Source organism: Malus sylvestris, chromosome 7 (assembly GCF_916048215.2).
Source record: "Malus sylvestris chromosome 7, drMalSylv7.2, whole genome shotgun sequence".
Lineage (NCBI taxonomy): Eukaryota > Viridiplantae > Streptophyta > Magnoliopsida > Rosales > Rosaceae > Malus > Malus sylvestris.
Window position 1 is genome coordinate 33,996,248 of NC_062266.1, and position 19,453 is coordinate 34,015,700.

General features: G+C 36.7%; 2 protein-coding genes across 2 annotated transcripts; one reads left to right on the plus strand and one right to left on the minus strand.

The window, feature by feature from the left end:
- Positions 1-3,206, minus strand: LOC126630670 (protein IQ-DOMAIN 21). Its single transcript, XM_050300825.1, has 4 exons — positions 2,783-3,206; positions 1,366-1,671; positions 878-1,273; positions 1-806 (listed from the first exon to the last, which is right to left on the minus strand). The coding sequence occupies exons 1-4, from the start codon at positions 2,861-2,863 to the stop codon at positions 165-167; spliced, it is 1,425 nt and encodes a 474-aa protein (XP_050156782.1). The 5' UTR covers positions 2,864-3,206; the 3' UTR covers positions 1-164.
- Positions 3,207-9,016: 5,810 nt separating this feature from the next.
- Positions 9,017-19,388, plus strand: LOC126629256 (structural maintenance of chromosomes flexible hinge domain-containing protein GMI1). Its single transcript, XM_050299226.1, has 33 exons — positions 9,017-9,167; positions 9,396-9,733; positions 9,893-9,928; positions 10,072-10,158; positions 10,251-10,306; positions 10,628-10,711; positions 11,133-11,205; positions 11,398-11,453; positions 11,561-11,666; positions 11,792-11,860; positions 12,129-12,212; positions 12,362-12,421; positions 12,923-13,055; positions 13,233-13,294; positions 13,418-13,546; positions 14,115-14,205; positions 14,321-14,355; positions 14,490-14,565; positions 14,659-14,841; positions 15,058-15,216; positions 15,454-15,475; positions 15,584-15,698; positions 15,826-15,942; positions 16,033-16,347; positions 16,460-16,600; positions 16,753-16,902; positions 17,137-17,250; positions 17,369-17,470; positions 17,667-17,781; positions 17,980-18,181; positions 18,275-18,466; positions 18,610-18,930; positions 19,037-19,388. The coding sequence occupies exons 2-33, from the start codon at positions 9,401-9,403 to the stop codon at positions 19,263-19,265; spliced, it is 4,047 nt and encodes a 1,348-aa protein (XP_050155183.1). The 5' UTR covers positions 9,017-9,167; positions 9,396-9,400; the 3' UTR covers positions 19,266-19,388.
- Positions 19,389-19,453: the final 65 nt, after the last annotated feature.

The following is a 19,453-nucleotide window of genomic DNA, read 5'->3' on the forward strand; positions in this document are numbered from 1 at the left end:
TTTTATATAATATTTCACAATATATTAATAATATATTATTACAAAGCCTCGTGGATCCATGTCCATAACACAATTAAAATAAATAATACAATGCTTTTTTCACACATTATAAACAAAAGGTCTTGCAAATGGAAATTAATGTCACACCTCATATTAACTTACAACTAACCGAAATCATGTCTCCAACTGTGGACAGCAAGCGGCAGGCCCCAATCATCACCGTGGGGTGAGTCAGGCCCAAAGCCCACAGCCCCTCTAGCCAGCCCACGGTGCCCACTACTTTTCGGGCTTGGGCTTCTTGGGATCAGGTAGTTTGTTGTCCCTCCACCCGAGCTCGACGAATCGCACCCTGACCCAACAACCGACCCCTTCCTCGTTGAAGGGTTCCATTGAGGAGTTGGGGGGCTAATCTGCTTGCCCGAGCCTTGGCCCCGGACCTTGGCCTTGGCAGATTTGGTCGGGGCCATGTAACTCGGGACGTTATTCGACCCTTGCTGGCGTTGTTGCCGGGTTGAATATGCGTCTGAATCAATCATGTCTGGATTGAGTCGGCTCATATTGACATGAGGCGAGCTTGAAGGTGCGGCAATGTCCATTTCAACTGTCTTCTCGGAGTTATCGCTGGCAGTGGTAGTGGTGATGGGTGTTCCGTAAGAGGTATCTCGTGGGCCTGAGTGGCGGTCTTGATGGGGTTGCGATGACATCCACCGCTCGAGCCAATTCCATCCCCATTGGGCCTTATCAGGCATATTGGGCTGGAGCCCAAATTCAGGTCCATCGGGACTGGACTGAAGAAGTTGTTGTCTCTGTTGCAATTAAACAATGTCACGCAAAATGAGCATTAATTTTTCAGTGCAACCGTCACAAAGTCACTTACTTGATAACTATAAGCATAAGCGAGAGCCCTCTCTCTTTTGACCGCAGCATCATGCTTCCTTGAAGCATTTTCCTTGAAGCTATGACGCCTTTGATGCCTACTCCCATTCGCACTTTGCATTTCGTATTTTTTTAGAGGACTCTTTGACTTTTGCTCTTCTTCCTCCATTAAAGCTCTTCTTTCCTCTTCATCTTCATCGTAATCTTCAGGATCATCCTCCTTTTTGTGAATTTTGTCTTTGGTTAATTCGAGCCGTCGAGCTCGTACTCTTGCTTGCACACGCACTAATGCCTGCATGCATCGCATCGTCATTTGTGCTTGCTTCCGAACGTTATTCCCTCTCACCAATGCTTGTAGCCTCACCAATCCCTTCAACGCACGCAGCGCGCGCCGAGCCTAAAAAATAAGTAATTAGTATAAATATCACTAGATCGTAGTGGCTTTTGAAGTTAAATGTTAAACAGTATATGAAGTTATGGTAAACTTACCAGGTAGCCTCTGTAATATGACTGAATGAAGATTGCAGCTCGTTCTTCCCTAGAGTGACGGCCATAACCGGCCAATCGGACAACTTTAGCGGCAGCTTGTGCCGCGGCAACAGCTGCTTCAGCGGCAGCAGCAGTTGCAACAGCAACAGCAATGGCATGGCTTCTATCTTGATGACCATTATTCAGAGGAGTTGAAGATTCGGTTGCTCTCTCATCGTTCGTTACGTCCGGCGAGCTCTCCGCTGGAAAATGCTCAAATGACACCACCTCCGCGGCATCATGCTGCCATTTCTCCCCGATCTCCTTCTGGATTATATCATGGTACGCATCAAATATCATAATTAGCACTACAATTAACACTTAATTATCAAATAAGTTAACTAATGTTGATGTGATGGCTTAGGTGGCATGACAATGATACGTCAGGTCGAGTCATGTGCCTTGTAAGGAAAGATATAAAGCTTATTGTTACAGTATTATGTATGCATATGATGATGGTGATAGGGGACCATATGGTGTTGGGGCATGCAGCTTGGTTGTGATTGTAGTTTTTTCAATGTGTCTAGAACACGAGACGGTACATCATACAAATGGAGGAAATTTTTTTAAATGTCTATCCACTTGTATAATGACATATAGCACATGTTCCGGGTACATTAAAAAATCTCTTGCGCTTGATGGTCCTAAAAATGCCAGTACCAAAAGGGTAGCTCATCGATCTTTAATGTGACATGATTCCACTAGGCAAACCATTTCACTTCACCTCCAAACAAAAAAAGGTCACGATCTTGATTGATATATGTTTACTTCTATATATCCAAATAATTAAGTTAACCATTAGCTAGCTCCTATTGATTTGAAATAAGATTAAATTCGAATAATTAGCGGCAGACATTGTGCTCCAATTATCTGTATATAAGATCGAATCATCTCAAACAATAAAACTTTTTTCAGTAATTTACATCTTGCTAAAAAAATGAATTAATTAGTGAATGTACAAAATGAGTAATGCTAATGTTAGGGAGATCAAATTTTTAAACAAAATTTGCAACCAAATAATGTGTCACTAATAAGAAATAAGTACGGTAATTAACATTTAAGTAATAATCAAATCATTAACATCCACATCATTTGGTTTACAAATTTGGTCTCCTAGCATTACCCGATCAAAATAAGTGCATGTACTCACAAATATCGTTGAATTAGGTTTAATAAATTGTATCATTATTGCATAACAAATTGAATCATTGCTTGCCTTGTTGGTGTGATCATGATTGGCACAAAAACTTCACAGAAAATAAATTGAGATTGAAAAGAAAAATAATAATTATATGAAGAACAATTGTTTTCTTTCAAATAAATTATATGAATCTGAAAACTTGCTAAGAAAACTGAAAGAATGGAACTCAGAGAAAACCTTTTTGTCGGGCGAGTCCTTAGAAGAATGTTTGAAGACTTTCTTAACGGAGGAGAACCAGCCGCTTCCTTTCTTCCCCATCTCCGGCCGGCCGGTCAAAAGTTCAACCTCTCATTGCCATCATCATATTGCTCTCATCTCACGAGAGCGCACCCGCGCACATATATTTATATATTAGAATACAGAGTTCAGACGTATATATGTATATGTTTGTTGGGAAGTAGTGTCGCTCACAAATTAAACAGAGGAAATGAGCTGATAATATCAAGACTGAAGAGAGATCTAGAGAGAGAGTGAAAAATGTCTCAGAGAGAGAGATGGAGTGGCGAATGGGGAAGGGATAGTGTTGTGAAGAGAGAGAGAGAGAGAGAGAGAGAGATGGAGGGTCGAATGGGGAAGGGAGCAGTAGTGTTGTGAGGGTAATAACTGCAAGCCCGCGCAATAGCCGTTACTATTTAACGATTTCACGTGCGATCGATCTTGTAGAAATGTGTAGCTACTAATACATACTAGTTTACTACCTAGTACCTACCAACATTATACATATGTATATAATATGTTGCAGTTTGCAGTGGAAATGTTGTTTCTTTGTGACTGAAATGTCACATGTTCGAGTCGTGGAAACAATTTATTCGCAAAGCAAGAGTAAAGTAGCGTACGATAGACGTTTTCCCGACTCTCATAAAGTAGAGCATCTAGAGAGCCTTGTTGGTTTGAGATCGTCCCTTATATGTGTTGTAGTTGGGGCTGGTTTGGCAAGTAATTTGTTGGTTTGAACACTTGAATATATCAGACATACAAGCGTCGGTTTGAGTGTGAATGAAACTAAAATACAGTTTAAGTGGGGTGCTCTGTGTGTGTTAATGGATGAGAATATAATACAATCGTTCGTAATTAAGAAGTTCGTACTCAAGAATTTCTATAATATTGGACTTCTACAACATCATCTAGAGCAAGAAGTAGGGTTTTCTTATAAAGTGATAAGGGTTTTAATGTATATATATACAAATTACTAAACCTTTTTTTTTTTTTTATCAATACACACATCAGTAAACTTGTACAAGAAACAAAATAATTAGAAACCTTTCTATTTGAATCAAGTCACGGATTTTGTAATTTTCCAACTTTTGGTGAAACAAAAGGGCAATTGCTTTTCCAATCTTGTATCAAGCGAAATCATTACATTACCTGTAAATTGTACTGGAGTAATTGTCTTTGTGATAGCCTTCAACACAATTTTAATTTATAGCTTATTTAGAAGTGCTTTCAAAATAATTGAAAACAAAATTTGATAAATTGTTTTTTAAATTAATTCTTAGTAAAAATTATGTAGATCTTGAAAAAGTACTTAAAGTGCTTCATGTGGATCATGAAAAGTACTTGAAGTGTTTCATGTAAGAAACACATGTATGGTGCTTCTTCTAAAAATACTTCAAGTGCTTTTAGAACCCAAAATCAATTTCACCAAAAACGTTTTCAATTATTTTACAAACACTTTCAAACAAACCATTAAATATTTAAAACTTGGGAAAATTTGAAAGAGGTTCAATTTTACAACTCATCTTTTGAAATAGGTCTAATTTTTAGTCCAATTGGACCCATATCAAAAGACCCCTTAAAACTTCGAGGCCATTTTTCCCCTACCAAATATTAAAAGCAGAACGTAATTTCAATTAACGAAGGTGTTTTTAGTTGCAGAAAGAGAGCCAACAGGACCCTCTCCAGATCCTTTTTGTCAGGATCTTGAAGATTTGTGAATCGTGTCCGTTCATTGTACATCATGTGGTCAGTTTTTATCAAGTACTGTTTATATTTATTTTTAAATAAAAATATTTAAAATAATTTCTAATTACACGATATTCGATAAACGAACACGATTTACGAATCTTCAAAATCCTCACAAAGATGATCGGACGAAAATCCGGACTTGTAAGAGAGGGCCATGGTAATTAGTGGATCAGCAGCAAGTCAATGGTGACCCACATCACAAGATGCCCGAGTTGATAAGACAACTTGCTCCATCATATATCCTAATATTATTTTTAATAGTATTTGTTTCTTTTTTTCCTCTGTCAAATATTTCTATTTCATTTTTGTTTTAAGGACAAAAATATTGACAAGACTTCTATCTCTTAAGCGATACATAATATCATTCCGTTGGGACATGATCTCAGCCGGATCTCACTCCATCAAATCTTAAGGATTCGAAGATTTGAATTATTGAAATTTGATCCAACATTTTCAAACAAGGATCCTTCTAAAAATGATAATAATTATAGCCGTTTGATCAAATTTCAAAAGTTCAAATCTCCAGATCCTTAGGATTTGGTGGGAGAGATCTGGCTTGAAACTTTGTCCATTCCGTTGTATGTACGTTCTTTTCGTTTATCTCTGGCTTCAGCTGCTGCGGCTCCATTTTTCATCCACCTCACCGTCGGTGTTGGTGATCACCAAGTTCTTATTACCTCACAACTAATGCTCCCACCCTAACCAAAAACATAGACCTCCTACTTTATCGAAAATACTAATTTGGTGAAGAATTAGACCCCAATTCCCTTGTCACTAACCATTTATATTATTTTTTTTGTTATTTTCAACGACAAGTTATGATCTTGGTGTACCATATTGTAAAAACTATCATTTTCACCTGTGAAACTCCTAGATTTGACATACCACTCAACTATGCTCATGGTTAATTAATTTTATGTGCACTTTAGTTATAGTTTGAGATTGGCGCAACAGAAATGTTGCTCTTTTGTTTAAAAAAAATCACGTGTTTAAGTCGTAGAAACAACTTCTTTGCAAAGCAAAGATAAAGATTCGTACGATAAACGTTCATCTCCCCTTTCCACCAACCCTAAAAAAGCAGAGAGCCTTGTTGCTTGGGATTGCTCTTTTAATATTTAGTTATAGTTTAGATGCTGCTCCAATTATACTAGCATCCAAGTTTTTCTTCACTCATGATAATATACCAAGCCAATGCAAAACTGCCATATAAGAAAGTTAAACTTATGACGGTGTGTAATTAACTAAAAACATTATCACGATGACATCTCGTTGTAATTTATCTTGAAAGCGAGAGGCGGATATTTGTGAGGCACGTGTATAGAATCGATTTGTCTGTTTTGATAATTAAGAAACCTGCAGTAAGGGCAACATGGTTCCACCAGATAACCCTCCTTTGCTGAGCTGTGAAGTTATATTAGACCCACAGTCCTGCGCAGTGCGCAGAGCCACCTGAGGTGGTATTGGGTGTGGTTGCGACTTTAAAATCGAAAAATAACATGGGTTTAACTAAGGTAGATATGACCTAATACTTGCATTTAAAGGGACATTCAAGCAAGATATAAAGAAAATGCTTCATTAGGAAGGGGAAAGAGGGGTCTCACAATCTCACTTTTTTGCCCTACATTCGATGGATTGAATTTTGGTTGGTGAAAGGCAACTTTCAACATATTTATGTTCCTTAATCCTTATTGAAGCATGTCGTATTAATATGTCATTGGAGAAATTTTTTAAATAAGCTTATTCAAATGTTTTTTTTTTTGTTAAAATAGTATATGAGATTGTCATAACTTTTCACTTTGGTCTCCGAGATTTAAAATCGATAGAAGTGGTATCTGAGATTGTCCAATGTCTATCATTTTGATCATTCCATGAAAAATCTTTGTGAAATTAAGGGTATTTTCGTCAAATCAACACCTCTATTTGAGCTTGTGGTTTCTTCAAATTTAACGAGGATTCTTCACAGAATGACAAAAATAACTGACAGTGGACAATCTCAAGAACTACTTCTATCGATTTTAAATCTTAGGGACCAAAATGAAGAGTTAGGACAATTTTAGGGACCATTTGGGCAAAAAAGTCTTTAAGTGACACTCATTTTATATTGTATTCAACTAAATCATCTAGTTTTAAGATTTCATCCAAATTGGTAACCATAACACATTAATATCTCTTCCATCACGTGATACGTGTATGTTCTCATATTAAGTAGTATATCTTTCGACTCATAATTAATATCACGTGATAAGAGATACCATTACATACGAAAATTCCTTGTTGCATAGATCATTTTTGTTGCCCCATGAATGCAAAAAGGTTCATGAACCAAAAACTCGTATATGGCATAAGACTAGTTGGAATGGTGCTTCCAAAGTAAGACCATGCATTAATTGGTCCGTCGATATAATTATCTTCTAAGTAAAACAATAGTGTAGATTCTAAGCATGATTATTATCATTCTACCATGCATCTAATCTAAAGCTATATAATATTCCGTGTCCAACGGACGGGTAGCAAATCACCTTGTGTATTCAGAATTAAAGCTATGTATGCAACTTGATGGAATGAGACGATGACTTGTGTTCAACTACTTAAACTAAGAGATCTCAACTACTACTCACTGTTATCATCATGTATGTACCTTCCTTTAATTCCAATTAGGATTTGGTAAAACATATCTAATGTCTCTGAATTTCTTGTTGAACCTTTACTTATCAAGTAATTAATCTCTTTCTTTTCCTTTTTGGTTTAATAGCTAAACAACAATGGATAAATTGATAATTACATGAGGATAGTGTTATCCACATACCCATTTTTACCTCTCACACATTTATCTCAATTTCCGGCCGTCAGATCAAATGAATTGAATAAGATCAATGAACAAAAATTAACAAAGATATGTAAAAAGTAAAAATGAGTGTTAATAATGCTACCCTTACTTTAACGTGTTTCGTGACAGCCACCTTGTTTGGGTCTTAATGGAATGGTCGAGTCGGAATTTTTGTGGGCCTCTTTGGGCCGGGATCAAGTTTTATCAGCAACCCAGCTTTATGGGCTTATTTTACTGGGCTGCTACACCGAAGTTTGTATGGTGTGCTTTTGGAGAGGTTTTTTAAAGTACTGGCTATTCAAGCAGTAGGGTCAGGATTCTCTCCTGAGCAAATGGAGAGGATCCTCCTGATCGGGCTCATTGGGCCGTTTAAAATTTATCCAATTGTTACAAACAGGGAACTCTACTAAAAGTTATAATAATTATAGCTATTGGATAACTTTTGAACGGTCCGATGAACCCGGTCAGGAGGATCCTCTCCATTTGCTCAGGAGAGGATCCTGATCCCAAGCAGTACTCCATATATTAGACGGAAGAAAAATATATTTTTTTGTGTGAAGTAATGCTATGTAAACCAATTTTTAAACTAAATTTGTAAATTGTTTAATGTGTCACAAATAGAAAATAAGCACGTACGCCATATGCCGTTGTAAAAATGGAGAGACAATTAAAAAAAGTAATAATTAAATCATAAAAAATTACGTCATATGGTTTATAAAATATGGTTTAAATACATGATTTCCTAAGTATTACCCTTTTCCATATCCCTCCACTTATTTAATAACTTGTTAAGCACTCAATTGAATACCAGTCAATTGAAAATGTTACGTTAGCGTGCCCATTGGGCTCAAGAGATTTTTTAATGTGCCCACATGCACGAACGCCATATGTCATTATAAAAGTGGAGAGACAATTGAAAAAAAAAATGCTTGCCTCCACTTGTATAATAATATATAACGTACGACAGTCAAGTTCTAGACACATCGAAAAATATCTCTTTATGCTCAATTGTTAGGCCCATTAACCTTGAGTCTCTGCAAATTTCAAATTTGTCTTCCCCAAATTTTCACACAAATGTGGGAAAATGATACTCGTCGGATCCTTTTCCTAGGGATATGGGGATCCCGTAATCATGATCGTTCATCGTATATCATGCGATCAGCTTTCGTTAGGTATTATTTATAAAATAATTTATAACCGTACGATAAACAATAAACGGTCATGATCACGGGATCCCCGGATCCCAGTACCTGTCTGATCACCTCGATTCCCTACTTTACTTGGGCACAAAGAATTTCTTACTTGGCCATTCCAGTCACAGGAGGTGGGTCCCCACGCCTGTTCATCTAATCCCCCTCTGCCACGTGGATTCATCGGACAATAAAGCTGCTGTGGTCGGCTAGTTCTGCAAAACACCCAGCAACTTTGGCATATATATCCCGCGGCGCAACTTACCGCCAGCTTCATACAACACTGCTAACATGAACCTATTCGGGTAACGTGCGCTACACCGATGGCTAATTTAACGTTGACGTGGCAGAAAAATCCAACCCGGCGCATTTTAGCATGTACCCGAGCCAACTGGCTTCCCAGCCACGCATAAGAGCAATATATCAGAGAGGTGGCGGTTCAGCTCACTCGGACGTCGCTTTCTCTCTCTACAAAGCTCAAACCTTTCGTTTTCTCTCTCTAAAACCCCTAGAAATCTCCCATTTCTGCTTCACTGCGCGAGCTCCAACAAGAACGGAGCTTCACGGTTTCGAAAAAAAGGCATGAACTTTATACATTCTGCGTCTGCGATTTTGCATTACATTTGTTTGAAATTAAAAGCATGAACTTGGTTAGATTTTACTTAAAGGAAGTACAAATGTTAAGATTATCTGCTATTTCACTCACTAAAACCCCTTTATTCTGTGAAAAATTCTTATATACGTGTATATATATGTATATATATGTGTATATATGTGTATACATGTCTTTGAAAATGGATGCATGCAGCAAAGATGCAGCGGACACCAACAAAGAGGAGCCAAGTGCGCGAAGATCACGGCAATAAGGACGTGACGTATAGATTCAAGGTGCTGTTGCCAAATGGCATGAGTGTTGGGTTGCAATTGCAAAACCCTGAGCACAAAATGCCACTTGGAGATTTCATTCAGATGCTGAAAAGGGAGCATCACCTGGCCTTGAGAGAATCTAGCTCGAGGAAGCGGAAGCGGGAGATTGATTGGAATGCTGGCGGTTTATTTATTGAAGATGCCAATAACCGGGAGATAAGGGATGTGGTGAATTTCAAGAACTTCAAGGCACATGAGTGCCACATTCTGAAGCTTCATGTGAGTATAAGATTCGCGATTTAAAGGTCCCTTCTTTTCTCGATGTGGGATTATTACTCTCAAAATATGGTTGCGCTCTTTTAATTTGTTTGCTTGTTGATGGATAATATATATATTTTCGGGAATGGTGATATTGTGCTTGTTTTGTTTATGATTTAGGATGGTAATGTGTCTGAGAGAGTTATTACTTTTGAGGTTAGTAATATCTCCTACATTATTGTTTCCATATGCTTTGAAATTCATAATTGAAGAATTTATCTTATCTTGCTGCGTTCGGAAGTTTTATGCGATTGATCAAAGGATGCCGTTAATTCATGATGGACTTCTCTGATTTGTAGAATATGTGGGATTTGACACCTGTTACTGATCTACTAAGGGAATTACCGCAAGAGTACACGTCTGAGACTGCTCTGGCGGATCTGATTGTAAGTTGCATATACTGCTGGTGTTATTCACTGTTTTGGTTCATTTTGTTTTCATTTGATTGCCTACATTCTGCTGCTCATTTGTTCATCAGGATAATTCCCTTCAAGCTGTTTGGGCAAATGACAGGAGACATAAGAAGCTTATAAGGTATTGAAATTGTAGATCCTTTAGTTGTACACGCCTTTTCTTTTATATGTTAATTTTTGGTACTGTTGGGATATATTTTTGGTTTTTGTGTTTTCGTTGATTGCTTTTTAACTATGGTCTATCATGTCATTATAGTTGCTTACAGATACTTTGCTAGCTCATTCGTAATTATTACCTAGACGAACACTATTGATATTATTGTTTGATTATTTCAGACTACTCAATTTATTGTGCTAGTATCCGTTTTTTGCTCAATGTTAAGCTATATTATATCTCTCTGGTTACTTCATAACTTTACCGTTCTCCCTTTATTATTTTCAGTGTGGATGTGGCTGATAATGTGATCTCAATTTTTGACACTGGCCCTGGGATGGATGGAAGCGATAAAAATTCTATAGTGAAGTGGTATTTATTTTCCTTGAACCATTTTCTGTCTTATATTTGGAATGTAATTTCGTGAGGGCTATGAATTGAAAGAGTCCAAGACCGAAGTTTGAGTTGGAAGGGTGAAATAAATTTTGGTTGAATCCATTATCATTTTTCCTTCTGGAAAAAGATCCTAAAGGAAAGCAATCAAGAAAAATTATGCAAAAGGACCTCCTTAGGGGTTCATACTGTTGTGACTAGCTCCTTCTTGAAATTGTCTCAAACTTCTGTTCGGGTTATCTAATGGCTTTGCTTATTGGCTGACCTTTTCCACATGTGATAGCAAAACTTACACGAGTCTTCGGAAAATTATGTACATAATTCTCATTAGTGACGGCAAGTAATGTGAGGTTTAAGTGTTCTATTTTCATGCTAAGAATGTGATTCGTATTCTATGCAGGGGAAAGATGGGTGCTTCACTTCATAGATCTTTTAAGGACCAGGCGATAGGGGGCACACCTCCGTACTTAACGGTAAAACCAATTTAAAAATATCTTCCTGTATTGATAATCGTGAAATAGGTTGTGTGTGTGCTTAACATGATAAGTTAAGTTTTATGCCATGATGTACTGAAAAATTTCTATAATCCGCATGCCATTGTTCTGTCTATGTTGTATATTCAGTACTGGCTTGGCTTTGAAGTTCTGTTTTGTGTGTTCATGTAGCCATTTTTTGGAATGTTTGGATATGGTGGACCTATAGCGTCTATGCAATTAGGGAGGTACGACTTCTCTGAATTCTTTTTGCTTCTTCATGCATGTTGATTTTCTGGTGAAAGGTTTCCTTCAATACATTTCGACCCATGATCATTGTACTATCATGTTATAGGCATGCATTAATTTCTTCCAAGACAAAGGATTCCAGGAAAGTTTATACATTACATCTTGATAGAGAGGCTTTACTGAGCAGGTCAAACTCTGATTCTAATTGGAAGGTAAAAGTGTGCTTGGCAGTTTATCTCTTTTTAATGGCAATGCTTTCACCGGTGTTGATTTCTCTTGTTTCTTATATAACTTTCTAACTGGCGTTATTTTCTCAAACTGGTACCTTTCATTTTAGACTGCTGGTGGCATGAGGGATCCTTTAGAAGAAGAAATGATCAGAACACCACACGGTAGCTTTACAAAGGTAGAGTATTGCAACATTTTGTTGTTATCAAATTATTGTCCAATTCTGTTATGAAGTTGGTTTTATTGGAAATATTGTTTCTGGCCGCCTTTTTTTTTTTTTTTTGGCATTTGAAATTGTCCTGACACAATTTTAAATTTCAAGCTTTGGTTTTTCTAGGCCGTAAGCAGTAGTCACTAGTGAAGTTTGTGAAATCTAATGTTATTGGTGGCTTTTGAATAGCTATGAGTTTTATAAACTTCACAGTGTTTATAGTGCTGATTGACAGGTTGAAATTTATAAACCAAAATCGAAATTGGACATAGATCAACTCCGATGCAAGCTGAAGGACATATATTTCCCGTATATTCAGGTATGAAAAACTTATGGAGCACAAACATTATTAACTTTTGCTGAAATACTTGTGACTTCTACTGGAGATCTTGTTTATCTATTGCTATTTCTTAAGTTCTACTACAATATCCTAAATCTATTATCATACATTACTTTATTCATCTGCAGTGTGATGAAGAATCCAAAGCAGGGAAGATTTGGAAGACCGTAACACCAGTAAACTTTGAGGTTTGAAGTTTTTTTTTTTGTTTTTTTTGTTTACTTGGTATTTCATTTTTGTGTAAAAGACTATGGTAGCCGCATCTCTTGGTAGTTATTTGCATTTTGCCAGATAAATGCGTAGGTATCCTTGACCTCTGAGTTGTAACATGATTAGGGTGCATCAGATTATGGAAGGGTGTGCTTGCAGGCTTGTCCAGTTTTATTGTTGCATACTTTTGCTAGTAATTTTTAACCTCAACTACTCCAACAGGAATCACTACAAAATATAGATGAAGTTTTTGCTCAAGAAAAAATAGATGCTTTCTTTCACGTACTGTGTGAATTATTCAACTATACTCTTAGTTATCGAATATCAGGAGTATTGGCTGGCTAAGTTTCAATTCCTATAACCATCTATTGTTGCACATATGAGCCCTTACTTCTTAGTGGTAGTACCTTGAATTTTATGGTAATTTCACTTTTAAGTCTTTAGTATTGCTAATAAATTTTTCCTTTTGAACTTCCCAGGTTAATGGTGTTGATTTAGCTGAGATTGCAGGTGGGGAGATTGCAACAACTAACTTGCATTCATCCAATGGTCCTGATTTTGTTTTACAGCTTCATTTCTTCTGTAAGAAAAACAGTATGTCTCAATCTCCAGGTAATTACCAATTTCGTTCTTTAGTAAATTGTCTCTTTTTTTTTTTTTAAAGAGAGAAAAATTTGTAATAATGTAGTCATCATCCTCTTTTGTTTACTCATTTATTTTCATATCATGTCTTAGCTGTTAAAGAAATATCAACTTCAAGTGACCCTTTGTCATACTTCATATATGTAGATTCAAAGACAGATATTAAAGCTAATGCTCGCCTTAAGTGTGTCTATTTTCCTGTTGTTAAGGTATGAAAACCATGTCTATACCGCCATGTAAAAATCTTTTGTTGCTGGATATATATGAGATTGCTTTTATACATATCCTATGTAAACTACATTGTGCAAATTAAATGACATTGTTTATCACAGGGAAAAGAGAATATTGAGAGAATTTTGGAGAGTTTAGAATCTGAGGGATGCAGCACCTCAGAAAAATTTGAAACCTATAGTCGTGTCTCTATTCGGAGGCTTGGTCGCCTACTTCCAGATGCTCGTTGGGTAGGTAGTCAGTTCTCTTCAAATCATGTTATTGTAAATTAATCTCCAGAAGTTGTATTAGAATTACACTCCTAAAATCAGAATGAGATTTACTGCATTTTAGTTTCTTTGGCCGAAGGATGGTTTCAGTAATTGTTGTCACATGTGCATATTGAAAGCTGCAGTGCTCTGTATTGTAACTGTTATCTTGAAATACATTGGTGGCGTCTTTCCTAATAGCTAAACCTTTTGAGGTACCAAATATATCCGATGAGATGGAGTTTTTGAAATATGCATCTTAATGCTTCTGTAGCCATCATTGGTCTCTTTGACCTTAGAGCAAATTCTTGTACATACAGATGAAAATTGAGTTGTGGTTGTGTGTTTTTGTATCGCATTATAGTACTTCTAAAGAGTTTAAATGAAGATATTGACAAGCTTTATAACTCCATTGAAGACCATTCTTGAAATTGTTTAATGTATAATGCACAATTTGGAGCATTGATGTTCAGGAATGTGATCCAATTTGTATTTAGAGATGCAACTGCTATTCGTTCTAATGATGTCTTTTTTATCTGATGTACCACAGGCTTTGCTTCCTTTCATGGAATTCAAGCAAAAAAAAGGAGACAGGGCACACTTGTTGAAAAGATGTTGTTTGAGAGTTAAATGCTTTATCGGTAGGGCAGCTCCTTCCTGATAGCTTGCCTCAATGTTTGCTTGTCAATGATACAATATTCTTTAGAATTCTTCTGTTTTGTCAGTATTAATGAACAAAGAATGTTGTGGTTGCAGAGACTGATGCTGGTTTCAATCCAACACCATCTAAGGTACAAAATTTTATATGTTTAAGTGGAAAAAATAATTTCAATTATGTCTGTGGCCATCATAGATATATATATATATATATATATATATTTTTTTTTTTTTAAAACGTTCTTCCTTAATGCATTGTTAACCACAGAATGATCTTGCACACCATGGTCCTTTTACCACTGCACTGAGGAACTTCGGTAATCAGCCTCTGGAGAATGAAAATGGTATATTTCTTCTATGATAAATATGGAAATATTTTGATTTGGTGCATCGTTTGTTTGTTATTCTTCTCACTCTGATAATATTTGTTCCCACAGATATCAAAATTCAAATTTCTAGAGATGGAAAGCATTTAAATCTTGCTCAACTAAAAAGGGAGTATGAGAATTGGATTCTTCAAATGCATGAGCAGTATGATGATGAAGCTGACTGTGGTGAAGATCAACCAGTGGTTGTTGTCAGTCCTATAAACAAAAAGGCACTTCATATGTCATCTGAAGGTAGGTGTGAATCGAGAAGCTTGATTTTCTGATGCAGCATGACTTAAAATTTGAATCCTTTGTTACATGATTTTCTTAGTGGGATAAGGCTTGGTTGTTGTTGGCTTGGTTGTTATAACTTGTTACATAATGTCCTTATTAATTTCATTACATTAATTTAGTTTCTAACTTTAATCCATGCTTGTAATCATGAAACTTTTTTACTTCAAATTGTAGTTGCAAGGGTGCATAAATCTCTAAAGAGGAAAGGAATAGCCTGGAAACGTGGCCAGAAAATCAAACTTCTTAAGGGAGCATGTGCTGGGGTCCATAAGAACAATGTCTATGCTACGATTGAATATTTTTTGCTTGAAGGTCTCGAAGGTGACTCTGGTGGTAAGTAAGGCGTGAAACTTGAGTATCTTTATATTGTTTCATGTGACATTCATAAATATTGATTTATGATTCACATGCTTAGATCTTCCATAATTTTGTCATAGCATGCACCTTCCACTTTTTTATGGCATGCTACTTGAGGATAGTTATACCTGTAGATTTCTTCTTCAATGAAATTGTTTTGGTCAATTTATGTCCCTGACTTTTTTCTTCGTTTTTCTTTTTCTTTCTTAACAGGTCAGGCTCAAATGTTCTGCAGGTGTGGTTTCTTGTGCATGTTCTTCTGTAATCGTTCTTTTTGTAACCTGTGCACTTGATTATGTTTTGGTTTGACTGGCATACTTTTGTATTTTTGTTGTTTTACAAGGCCTTTAAGTAATCCAGATGCGAAGGGATGCATCCTTTCCATAAGTGATGGGGATACCAGTTTAGATGTTGGTGGCTCCTTGCCTGTACCTGTCAGTGTCATTGATACTGGAATGGTTCGTTTCTTATTTTATCTTAGTATCTTGCTTCACACCTTGCTTTTTTCTACAATTGGCGAAAAAGTAAATATATTTCTGGTATTCTACCTTATTGTGTTGCTAAATTGTGAGCCATTGGCATCAGTGTGTAGCTGTTGGAAGTACCGAGTGGGATAACCAACTTGAGAAACAACGTCAGAAATCTCCTTCTACAATTGATTTGCTGGATGCAGAACAATGTCAAGAGTTGGACATTAATGGGGTTAGAATTTTCATTTACTTTTCACCTTTGTCTTGCTCATCGAGTAGAAAATTAATCAAGTAAAACATATATTTTTTAATTTCTTTTCAGGCACTGCCTGTAGATGCCCAAGCTGGAAAAGATCCTCCAGAAGCAATTGTGGCCATTGTTCGTCCTGCCAGTTATGACTCTTCTTGTAATTCCAAGACCCTGGACCAGAAGCATATTGCCAAAACTAATTTACAAATGTCCATGAAAGTTAAGTTTAGCAGTGATGCTGAGGGTCTTCAAAGAGTTCACGACATTTCAGTGTCCGTAGCACCCAAGTCACTAAAAGGATTTCAAGGGTTATACATCTTTCCACTTAAATCAAAGTACCCAGATTTATTTCAAAATGCTGGTATCTATACATTTTCATTCCATCTTGTAAGTAATATTAGAAACCTCTCTTATATCTTTGTTCTTTGTTCTTTTTTTTTTAAATGTATTAAGATTGTCAGTTGTTTCTGATAATTTTATTTGTGAATTTGTTTACAAGGATGAGTCAGATTGTAAGGCTATTGAGAAAAAAGTGCTTATCAAGGAAGCTCGAAAAGTGGAGTACAAACAAATTCACTCGACTTTCCCAAAGGAAAAGGTTTCACGGCCCCAAGATTCATCTGACTCTCCCAACTTACAGGTAATAGTTGTGCTTAAGAGAAGATACAAAATTAAATGCAGCTATAATTTACTTATAAACAAATGACGTTTTATATCTCAGCATGAATGTACCATAGTGGGTTCATTTGTTTGATTGTTTCTGATCGTTTTATTTGTGAATTTGTTTACAAGGATGAGTCAAATGGCAAGAGTGTTGAGAAAAAAGTACTTATCAAGGAAGCTCGAAAAGTGGAGTATAAACAAATTCAATCGACTTCCCCAAAGGAAAATGTTTTGGGATCCCAATATTCATCTCACAGTCCCAAAGTAGAAAAGTTACAGGTAATAGTTGTTCTAACGAGAAAATACGAATAAAAATGCAGCTTTAATTCACTTATAGTCACATGAAGTTTTATATCTCAGCATGAAAGTACCATAGTGAGTTCATTTTTCATATCACATCCAGATCCAAAAGTGGAGCATGGAAACCAACACACTCTTAAATTACATAAAGATAAAAGTTCATATTCTGTATTAGCCATATTGATAATGATGGCTGTTAACTTTTATGTTCAGGTTCTTGTAAAAAGAGCAAAAGTGGAGTACAATGAGAGTCAGGTTCCGTTGTCACCTGGCAAGGTTTTGCCTCTTCAAGATTACTCTTCCCTCCAGAAAGGAGGAAACTTTCAGGTATTAATTGTGAATAATGAGAAGCTACATGACAATGGCAGCTTTAAATTTATATGTAACCCGGAGTATACAATGTGTGTTACCACCATCCACAATAATGGATAATTGTTATGTTCAGGTTTCAGAAATGCAAGTTCCAAAAGTGGAGTACGAAGAACTATCCCCATTTCCTTTGCTTCTCCAAGATCCATCTTCCCTTCAGCAAGTAGAAAACCTTCAGGTATCAACTGTGAATAATGATAAGATAGGGAAAACAAATGCAGCTTCAAATTGCTTATATATAAATACTTATGCTCTCATTAACCCGAAATAGGTTTTATGAATAGGCTTCTCAATTACGATCTACGAATGCCCAAATTACCTGTTGAATGCATTAACTGCCCTTCTATTTTTGACTTTTCTTCTCCTCCTCTCAGAAAAAGGAGAATGACATTAAACGAATTGGATTGCACATTGGAGATCTGGAAAAGCAATTGGTTGAGCTTAATGAGAACAAGGAAATTCTTGAGCTAGAAATAGCTCATTTGCAAGGTTATATTTCTCTGGCTGCACATAAATACATCAAAACCCTGTTTATCTTAGAATGTTCGTTGCTCACCTAATACATTTATGAAACGTCAAATTATCTCTCCCTCAAAGAGTGTTTCACTTGTTTAGCTCTCTTAAAAAACTTCACATGCTATGTACAATGTATGTAATTGGAAAAATGCTATTTATGTTCATGTGCAGCTTGTTATCAACTGAGCAGTTCAGATTACTCATCAAAGAAAGAAGAGCTGAGAAACCACATAGAGAGAATGAGCCACACGGCAGCTTCTACTGTCTCCACCCTTTCAAGAGTTCCACTCCAAGGGCCAGACAACGATTTCATGGGAAGCATGATCGGTTTAGTTGCTCTGCTGGGCAGAGTTCGGAACTTTAAGCTCAGCAGGTTCGCTACCCCCTTTTTAAAATTTCGTTTTCCCTTTCTTCAAGTTAGGTCCTCTGCTTTGATGTTTATATATTTATATATATTTGTATGCAGGATATTATCTGAGTACTTGGGTGAAGATCAGATGCTCGCTGTTGTCTGTAAATCATTCACAGCTGCTTGTGCTCTCGAGAAGTATCACCGCAGTGGGGAAGTTGATTCTAGGCATGCTCTTTATGCAGAAGCTGCTAAACTTGAGAGATCCATAGATAGCCGGTTTCTTGTTATATGCCTCGAAGATCTACGGTAACACATAAACCTTCCCAAGTACTTTTACTTGTGTGTAATATATCAATCCATGTTGATTACTTCTAGAGAAAATAACTCTGGAATGTGCTTTTATTGCACAAGCAAATAGAAACATGAAAATTGAAATTTCTATGTTGCAGGCCTTACACAGGTGACTTTGATGGTACTGACCCTCAAAGGAAGCTCTTCTTGCCAGATCCTGTACTGCCAAGTGGAGATACCCCGTCTGGTTTCTTGGGGTATGCAGTTAATCTGGTTGACCTAGATGACGAGCATTTACACACCGTGACAACTGAAGGCCATAATCTGCGGCAGACATTGTTTTATTCTCTTTTCGGCGAGCTCCATGTCTACAGAACTAGGAAACAAATGTTCAATGCTCGTGCTTGTATCAAACAAGCTGCTGTATCTTTGGATGGCGGGATTTTAAAACAAACCGGGATGGTTTCTCTTGGATACGGGTATCTCTCTCTACACCTGATAATGTGTATGTTCATGTTAAACTCATTGCTTTGCGAACAAGTCTAACGATTACACAATGTGGCCTTTTCGTTGTTTGTCCTTCAGGAATCCAAAAATCTGTTTCCCGATTTTGGTGAATGTCGCGGAAGTCCTGGAGGAAATTGCAGTAAACGAGGAAGCAAAGAGTGAGGTCGTTGCTGCCATGGAGGAAATTGCCAAGGACCGCGAGAAAGTGTTGACGAAGCTCAGAAAGAAATTGAAGAAGCAACAGAAGCTGATAACAAAGACCGGGGAGGAGTTTCAAAAGAAAATGAGTGCAGTAGACTACAGTTGATATATATATGGCCGGATCCGTAGCTAATTTTTTTTACAACTTTTGACACACATTTTGTGGGGCTTACATTGTAATGTATATCAACGATCTTAGCTGTTTATCTTTTAGAATATTATTCATGAATCATCATTGCAAAAAATTAAACAAATCTAAAACTACGAGGACATTCATTTGTAGTGAAGAAAATA